At 39.4% G+C, this 9,473-nt stretch overlaps 2 protein-coding genes across 2 annotated transcripts; both read right to left on the bottom strand.

The window, feature by feature from the left end:
- Nucleotides 1-400: 400 nt before the first annotated feature.
- On the bottom strand, nucleotides 401-1,339 carry LOC123805525 (olfactory receptor 51G2). The gene has a single exon (XM_045818157.1). It carries the CDS (start codon nucleotides 1,337-1,339, stop codon nucleotides 401-403), a length of 939 nt encoding a protein of 312 aa, XP_045674113.1.
- Nucleotides 1,340-8,507: 7,168 nt separating this feature from the next.
- LOC123805546 (olfactory receptor 51G1) lies at nucleotides 8,508-9,473 on the bottom strand. The gene has a single exon (XM_045818188.1). The coding sequence runs from the start codon at nucleotides 9,471-9,473 to the stop codon at nucleotides 8,508-8,510; it is 966 nt and encodes a 321-aa protein (XP_045674144.1).

The raw sequence follows: 9,473 nt of genomic DNA, 5'->3' as shown, positions 1-9,473 counted from the left end.
TGTTCTCTACTCTTTCTTGATATGCAAGAGATCAATGATTATGACAAGAATAACTTCAGATATTTCTCTTAATGTATTTCTTCTCTCACACTTCTGCTTCAGCTTTGCACATGCTGTTGCTTTGGACCATAATTTCTTACTTTGATTTCCTAACTCCTATATGCCCCTTAAGGCTGTCAATTCAGAGAATCTTTCTTGACACTCTCTTCCCCCTGCTACAGGACAGTGTATTTTTGTTCCTATATCAACTTGTATTTACTATGAATAATACAATTTCCTGTATATATTTGTTGAGTACATAACTAGCAACCTCCTTCATTTTATGTACAATTGATATTATAAGGATAGGGGAGTAATGGTACATTTAAGGAAATATTGCCTCCAAGACTAGATCCAGCTACTAACAAAAGACATGGGTCACACGATCTCGGATCTGTTTTGTCTTCACACTGTAAATGATAGGGTTCATTAGGGGAGGGAATAAAAGATATACAAAGCCCATGATAACTTGGACCAGATGAGGTGCCCGCTTCCCAAAGCGATGGATGATGGACAAGCCAATCATGGGAGAGTAGAAGAGAAGCACAGCACAGATGTGGGAAACACAGGTGTTGAGAGCTTTGAATCTCTCCACCTTGGATGCAATGGACAGCACGGTACGCAGAATCAGGGCATAGGAGAAGAGAATGAGCAGTGAGTCTACACCCACTGTGGAAACAATAACAAACATGCCATAGATGTTGTTGGCTTTGATATCTGCACAGGCCAATTTCATCACCTCTTGATGGAGACAATAGGAATGCGAGAGGACCAGTGAGCCACAGTAAGGGAATCTTCTGAGCATAAAAGGCAATGGGAAAATGAGTGCTACACTGCGGCCCAGGGACGCTAGGCCAATTCTGCCAATGACTGTATTGGTGAGAATGGAAGCATAGCGCAAGGGGTGACAGATGGCCACGAAGCGGTCAAAGGCCATGGACAGTAGCACAGAGGACTCCAGGAAAGACAAACAATGAATGAAAAAGAGTTGGGCAAAACAAGCCTCGTGACCAATATTTCGTGCCCCAATCCAAAATATGCCCAGCACTGTAGGAAGTGTGCAAAGAGACAGACCTAGGTCAGTCACAGCCAGCATGGACAGGAAGAGGTACATTGGTTCATGGAGTGAAGGCTCTGTTTTAATGATAAAAACAATTGTGCAGTTGCCCAGGATGGAAACCAGATATATGAGACATAATGGGATGGAGATCCCGATGTGCATGTGTTCCAGCCCAGGAATGCCACTCAGCAGGAAGGAGGAAGCAATACTACTGTTGTTTTCCAGGGGTCCCAATGTCATTGTGTATGGAGGAAAGGGGGTGTTGAATTCCCTTCAAATTCCTGAAAGAAATGAATTGAGAAAAAGCTAGTGATTGTGCCTGGAAAGGAAGTTTTAAAAAAATGATTAGAACTGTACAGCTCCTCCAAAAGTCATTTCTTTTTTGGACCCTAGCACCCTCTGATCATTTTTTAAAAAATTACTTTCCTTAAATTTTTTTCTTTTTGCTCCTTCAGACTAAGAGTTTTGAGCATCTTTACTATTCCTGTTGATGATACTTAACTTTGCTTACTCCTTATGAGAAGACCTTTAACTAATTTCTCCTCACATGTATCTTTTCTGCCAGGGCTCTCACTAACATTTTAAACTTTCTTTTAACTTCTCTTCCTTTCTCTTCACTTTACTTCCTTTGCTATTCCCCTTCCTTCCTTCCTTCCTTCCTTTTTCTCTTTCTTTTCTTTCTTTCTTTCTTTCTTTCTTTCTTTCTTTCTTTCTTTCTTTCTTTCTTTCTTTCTCTCTCTCTCTCTCTCTCTCTCTCTCTCTCTCTCTCTCTTTCCTTCCTTCCTTCCTTCCTTCCTTCCTTCCTTCCTTCTTCTTTCTTTCTCTCTCTCTTTCTTTCTCTTTCTTTCTTTCTTTCTTTCTTCTTTCTCTTTCTTTTTCTTTCTCAACCACATATGATTGTTAATCTTAAACACTGACAAATTCTTCACACACCTTTTTTCCGTTCTTCCTGCTATTGAAGTCTAGCTTAATTCAGATAGAGCATAAGTGCTACTCAGCTCACAGAATTCCAAAGAGAACTGGAGAATATGCAAATGGCTGTCTACAAAGTTATTCTTGATGGCTGGAGTAAGAAATCAAAGCTCTGATTTTTATGTCACTCAGTAATTGGCTTTCCCTAGAAGTCTAGTAATCAACTGATGTGAATGTGTGGGAGAAAAGACTAAGGATGGGCACAGTGCCAATCAATGCAGAGTCCATGGAAGTCCACAGAACAAAAGGCAATGATGCTGGTAGGGCTCATTCTTCTTCAGAAGAAATTTCTTCTTCTCATGAAGAAAAATGCTCAGGAGGGGACATTCACAAGGCAGAGGCTACATTCTTATTAGAGCCTCCTGGTTTCTAGAACAGTGATCATCTTACTCACAATTTATATTCCCAGTAGAGTATGAGCTCAAAGTGCACAGGGGCTTTGCTTTGTTCATTTCTATAAAGACAGTGTTTTAGAATGTGCACTGGTATACAGTATGTGCTGAGCAATTTTTTAAAATATATGAATAAGAGTTAAGTTTTGTTTATCTAACTGTTGCTAACTTGGTCCATGTTTTATCTACTTAAAATAATTCTATGAATAAAGTTCTCTTAATACTATGATATTTTAGATGAGAACACAGAGGCTTAGAGAAAATGAACATTTCTTACATCACAGTCAGGCCAAAATGGGATTTGAACTGAGATCTAATTTTTCTCTAGATTCCAGGCACTAAAAAATGATTACATTTTCTTCTCACACTGATGACAATTCACTGTCTACTAGCAGCCCTACAAATCAAGGACTTAGTAGGGACAGGCAAAATACACAGTGGTTAATAATATAACTCATAAATACTAAGGCAGAGAATATTTTTGACCTGAAAATAAAGTAGGGTGGTGAGGAAAAACTATAATATCTAATGAACATTCACTATTTATCAGACAATATACTGGGAACATTGCAAAAGAAATAGCATGAGACCTTAGAAAAGCTTTGGAAGTTAATATTATTACCTCAATTTGCAAACAAGGAGAGACAGCCTTAGAAAATTTGATCGCGTGCCTAATGTCATGCAGCCATCAGTGACAGAGCTGGAACTCAAAGGCACATTCTGAAATTTTGGAAACATTTAGGTTAACAAAGCTAAGCAGTGAACAGATGTGAGAAGGCTGTTGTCTCCTTTCTTAGCCAGTGCTAAAACCAGACCTGGAATCCCATGAAGTCTGTTCTGTCTGACCATAGCAGTCTCCATTTTGGGCAGGCAACCTCTATAGGCTTTCTTGTGCTTCAAACTTCTTTCTGTATTTTTCTCTGTCTCCAAATCTCTGGCTGAGACCTCTGGGACTTCTTCTTGGTTCCACCACTCAGCACCAAATACCTGCCCACTATATTGACCCTTCACACACCAAGTCTGGGTCCAGAGGCTCCAGACCTTACATAGGGAAGAAGGATGGCAAAAGCTAGAGACTCTGGGGTTATAAAGGACAGAGGGTGAATGCTTAATTACCTGATTTTTATGCAACTGCCTGGAGTTCCCATTGAGAACCTTTTAAGGATCTTTAATCAATTCCCCAATCTGACTGTCTTCCTCAACTTCATTATCTCAGACCTTGGGAATAGGGAAAAGAGAGAAGAAGAGAATGACCTTGTGAAATGTTTAGAAGGGGAGCCCAGAGGATATTATGTGTGCAGTTATATCTGAAAGATCTGGAGAAGGTTTTAAATAACCTCCACCAATTCAGAAAAGCAGAGTGGGTGATGTTAATAGTTCTTTATGTGTAATGTATCATAACTGTATAATTTATGCACATTGTATGTGACAGTGTACATGATATATATATACATATACACACATATGTATATGTATACATATATGATACATATATATGTATATATACATATATATACATGTTTCCATATATATATATATATTTAAAAGATTTTTTTGATTAATGCCCTTCTTTTAATGCCCTTCTTATCACCAAAGAGGAAGCAAGAAGTCAGGCCAAGTTCTTGGAATATCGTGATTGTATGGATGCTTATTCTTGGTATCCTGTGCAACCCTATGTGCTCTTGACCCCTGCCTACACTCAGAGACTCCATTTCTTCTTCCTGTCTCTGATCTACTCAAAACTTAACCCTATGTTTCTAGACATCAAGAGGAAAATTAGAGAAACTAGCCTATTCTTATAACTTGTGGGCAACATAAGCCCCTGCAAAGAGTAGTTAAATCCAAGAAGGAATTTTATATGTTAATACAGGGATATGAAGAGTTAATTATCTATTTTTGGCCTCTGAAACCTGATGGAGAAGAAATTTTAGACAGAAGAATTAAGGACCATTTCAGTGTTACCATTACCCAGGTAATTAGTATCTAGCTTATTGGATTCTTTTTGGGAATATAAAGGTATAAATAGTAAGGAATGCCCTAGAATAGGGGTCCTCAACCTCCAGACTGTAAACCAGTACCAATCAGGGCCTGTTAGGAACCAGGAGGTAAGTTTGAATAAAATGTGCTTGACACATCCTGAAACCATCCCCTCCACCCTGGGCTGTAGAAAAATTGTCTTCCATGATGCCAGTCCCTGGTGCCAGAAAGGCTGGGGATTGTTGCCCTAGAATCCTCAATCCAATCACAAGAGATTATTCCAATTCATTGACTTGACTGGAAACTTTGAAATGTGGTGGGCATCCTCTTGTGGTCACACTTTATTAATCTCTGGTTGAGCATGTATACCTATTTGAGTATTATGAAGCAGTATTTTTCAAATTGTAGTTCCCAGATAATTAGGATCAGAATCACCTGGGATGTTTGTTAACATTCAGATCTTTGGGCCTCATCCTTACAGAACCAAAACTGGCATTTTTAACAACAACAAAGGTTTAGGAATTTTCATATACCCCCTTTTTATGATTTATTTTCAATTCTAATTTCAGAATTTTCTATTTTCTCTATAATTAAAAAGGCATCTCCACTTTTAGCCTGAAATTTATTACAAAATATAAAATCTCTTGTATCGGATTTCTAGGACAGCAGCAACAAAACCACCACAGAGTGGCTTTAACAACAGAAATGTATTTTCTCACAGTTCTGTAGCTGGAAGTCCAAGGTCAAGGTGTCAGCAGGCTTGGTCTGTTCTTAGGCCTTTATCCTTTGCTTGCAGGTGGCCACCTTGTCACTAGGTCCTTATACGGTCTTTCCTCTAGGTATCAGTATCATTGGTATCTTTTCTTTGTACAAGGACACTAGCTGTATTGAATTTAGGCCCACCCTAACAGCTTCATTCTAACTTAATCACCTTCATTTTAACTTAATCGTATTTTTAAAGATCTTACCTCCAAACACATTTTAAATTGCTGAGGGTTGTAACTTCAACCCTTTTGGGAGAGCCATTATTTAGTTCATAACATTTGTTTACCTATACTTTCTATCATTTTTTCATCTATTTAACAAATATTTTATGATATAAATAATACTCCTTTTATTCACAAGTAGTATCTCTTTACAATCTCTGAGTCCAAGCACTGGAAAGAAACAGGTAGTATTAGATGTGTTTTGGCAGAAAATTGGTTCAAATCTCAGATGTTATGGAGGAAAAGAAAGACAGACAAAGATATATAGAGATAAAAAAAAAGAGAGACTGCCCTTCCATTCTAAATGATAGCTTTGCTGGATAGAGTAATCTTGGATGTAGGTCCTTGTCTTCCATGACTTTGAATACTTCTTTCTAGCCCCTTCTTGCTTGCAAGGTTTCTTTTGAGAAGTCAATTGATAGTCTTATGGGAACTCCTTTGTAGATAACCCTCTCCTTTTCTCTTGTTGCTTTTAAGATTCTCTTCTTATCTTTAATCTTGGGTAATTTAATTATGATGTGTCTTCATGTGTTCCTTCTTGGTTTGAATATCTTTGGGACTCTGAGCTTCCTGGGCTTCCTGGAAGTCTATTTGCTTCAGCAGATTGGGGATGTTCAGAACTGCCTTGCCTGATTTCAGGAGCTGTAACCCCCCACCCCCATGGCTAAGGCTGAGTGAGTGACCTTCAGACCATAAGCCATTAAGGAGACAAAACTTACCTCCCTGGTGAGGATCCTGCCTCTGCTCCTTTTAATTCACCCTGCCTGGCCCCCAGTGCTTGAATGGTTAGCCAATGACAGGTAAGATTCCTCAAGGGAGGCATGACCTAAGACAGGCATGATCATGGGGCCCCCAGGGAAGGACTTGGGAGCTACAGAAAAGGGGTGATGGACTCTTGCCCCTTGGCTTTGACATAGCCTGAGTCCTCATTATCTCTGCAAGAAGTCTCCTAATCTCTTGGATGCCTTACTTCCCCTACCTGACTTAAGCCTGAAACAATGCCAGTGGTGGGTGTTGCCTTGTGCTGGAAAGATCAGGTTCCTTAGGGTGATCAAGCCTAAGAAAGAATATGTAAAATCCTGTGAAACCTGCTTTGTTTAGAATGCTCTCAATTAAATGATAAGGGTCCAAACAGGAAGTGAGTTTGTTCCCCAAAGTTTTATGGCTATTTAGCTATCTGACCCTGACTCAAAATAGGCCTCCAGAATTCTTTGTGTGTTATCTATTGTTTTATCCTTACTGTCTGATAAAGATTAATGAGCTTTACATATACACACTGTATTCCTATGCAAATTGAAGACAATAAAAGCCTCTCAAGGCAAGGGTCTGGGGCACTCTTGTCTTGAGAGAATGGCTGAGGTGCTTTGAGGCTTGCTCTCCCTTTGAGAGAGAAGCCATGCCTTCCCTTTCCTCTACAAGACTCAATAGTCCGTGTGAATCTGTCTCATATCTCATCCACCCCAGACACTGTGGGCCAGTGTCCACATCAGGGGAAGTTTTCCTTCATTATTTGTTCAAATAAGTTTTCAATTTCTTGGTCTTCCTTTTCTTCTTCTGGAACCCTTATGATTTGGATGTTGGAATGTTTAATGTTGTCCCAGAGGCTCATAATCCTCTGCAAGATTATCCAGCAAAACTATGATTTAGAATGGAGGGGCAGATAAAGTGCTTCCCAGATAAGGTCAAATTAAAGGAGTTTATCATCACCAAGCCTTTATTATATAAAATGTTAAAGTGACTTATCTAAGAAAAACAAGATCAAAATTATAAACAGTAAAATGACAATGAACTTGCAACTATCAACAACTGAATGTAAACAAAAAACACAAAAAACAAACAACTAGAACAGAAACAGGTTCACAGAAATAGAGATCACATGGAGGGTTATCAGCAGTGCAGCAGGGAGTAAAATGGAGGAATTCCCTGTACCTACAGGGAATAAGAAGCATAATTAGTAGGCACAAGATAGACATGGAGAGATTAAGAATAGTATAGGAAATGGAGAAGCCAAAGAACTTATATGTAAGACTCATGGACATGAACTAAGGGGGAGAATGCTGATGGGAGGGTGTGTGCAGGACAGAGGGGGATAAAAATAAAGGGGAGAAAGAAATGGGGCAGCTGTAATAGCATAGTCAATAACATATACTTAAAAAACCAGAGAGACTGGATTAATATTTCAACAGCTTTGATTATAAGGGCCATAAAGTTTGATCCTTTTACAGGAAAGACAATCCCATCTGCTTTAGATTTACCTGTGAGGCTTCTTAAGGGAAAAAATGGTATATGATGTGTGGAGAGATAAAACAAAAACCCATGTCTTCTAGTCAAGAAAAAAGTGGAGAAAAGAAGGAAGGTTGAGAGAGAAAAGGCAGAGAGAGAAGATATAAGGGAATATCTTGTATACAAAGATGGTTTCTTGAGGAGACACAGAACTAAGGAGAATAACATTGATCTGTAGGGAATGTTATTGGATAGGACTGAGAGAACTGAAGCTAAAATGAGCAATTAAAAAAATTCAGTATTTTTTTTGTTATTGCATTTTTTTCATGATCATTAATTGGTAGAAGATTATGAAGGAGATAGATGACTTGGAAAGAAAATAGTTAACATTCCCCTCATACATCCTACTTATAGTGTGAGTAAAGTTGTTCACATCTATATTTACCTGGTACCTGCAGTGTCTAGTTCTTACAAACATTCATGTTATTTTCACATCTATTTGTCTCTTTATTTCTATTACTACAATAAAGATGCATCAGTAATCCCAAATGTTAGTATATGTGGTAAACCAGAGTTCAGAAACACTAAACAGCAGAAAGTCTAAATATTTGTTGAGAATTGATATATGTTAGGCACTGTTAAAGATTTGCATGAATTATTTCATTTAACCTTAATGACATCCCTGCATGAAAGGTATTGTAATTATTTACATACTCATTCTTCATTTGAGGAAACCAAAGAACAGAGAGGTAGATAATTTTCTTTTTTATACCTGGAGTTTGTCATTTTGCCACAGCATTGCTGAAACAAAAATTATCTATGAGACTTATGCCACAAACTTCCTCCCTTTATCCTAACTTAACCCTTTTGAAAACACCTCAGTGATTTAAAAAATTCAAACTTCTTAGCAATGCGTTGGCGGATTTGCTTGGTCTTGATGCTGTAGACAATGGGGTTCATGAGAGGCGGTACCAGCAGATACACATAAGACATGAGGAGGTGAACAATGTGGGGCAGATGTTCACCAAAGCGATGCACAAGAGACAAGCCAATCATGGGGATGTAGAAGAGTAGAACTGCACACATATGGGAGACGCAGGTGTTGAGGGCCCGAAGTCGCTCCTGGCGGGAGGCAATGCTTAGTACTGTATGGAGGATAAGGGCATAGGAGAGGAAGATAAGCAGTGAGTCCACACCTACGGTGCAGGCTACAACAAAGAGCCCATAAATGTGATTGACAATGATGCTAGAACAGGCCAGCTTCATGATCTCCAGGTGCAGACAATAGGCATGGGCCAGCACATGGGAGCGGCAGTACTGGAAGCGCTTCAGGAGGAATGGCAGGGGGAGGATGAGCAGGGCACTTCTAAGCACCGAGCTCAGCCCCATCTTGACAATACGTGTAGGTGTCAAGACTGTGGAGTAACGCAAGGGGTTGCAGATGGCTACATAGCGATCAATGGACATGGACAATAAGATCGAAGACTCCACTAGAGACAAGGTATGGATGAAGAAGAGCTGAGTGAAGCAGGCAGGAATACCAATCTCTCTGGCATCAAACCAGAAGATGCCCAGCACAGTGGGTAGTGTAGAAAGGCAAAGCCCCAAGTCTGTGAGGGCCAGCATGGCCAAGAAATAGTACATGGGTTCATGGAGAGTGGCATCAGTACGGATGACATGGAGAATGGTGAGGTTTCCTACAATAACTGTCAAATAGATGGAGCAGAAGGGAATAGAGATCCAGCCATGGAGATCTTCAAGACCTTGGAAGCCCGTCAGGAAGAAAGTGGCCTTTTGGAGGCTGCTATTATAAAGAATTGTCAT

The sequence above is a fragment of the Phyllostomus hastatus genome, unplaced genomic scaffold (genome assembly GCF_019186645.2).
Source record: "Phyllostomus hastatus isolate PE091 unplaced genomic scaffold, TTU_PhHast_1.1 phas_scaffold_317, whole genome shotgun sequence".
NCBI lineage: Eukaryota > Metazoa > Chordata > Mammalia > Chiroptera > Phyllostomidae > Phyllostomus > Phyllostomus hastatus.
This window is presented reverse-complemented; position numbering and strand designations above follow the sequence as displayed.

What these genes read in the sequence shown, in the direction of transcription:
- LOC123805525 (XM_045818157.1), bottom strand. Translation starts at nt 1,339, where the DNA reads ATGACATTGGGACCCCTGGAAAACAACAGTAGTATTGCTTCCTCCTTC.
- LOC123805546 (XM_045818188.1), bottom strand. Translation starts at nt 9,473, where the DNA reads ATGACAATTCTTTATAATAGCAGCCTCCAAAAGGCCACTTTCTTCCTG.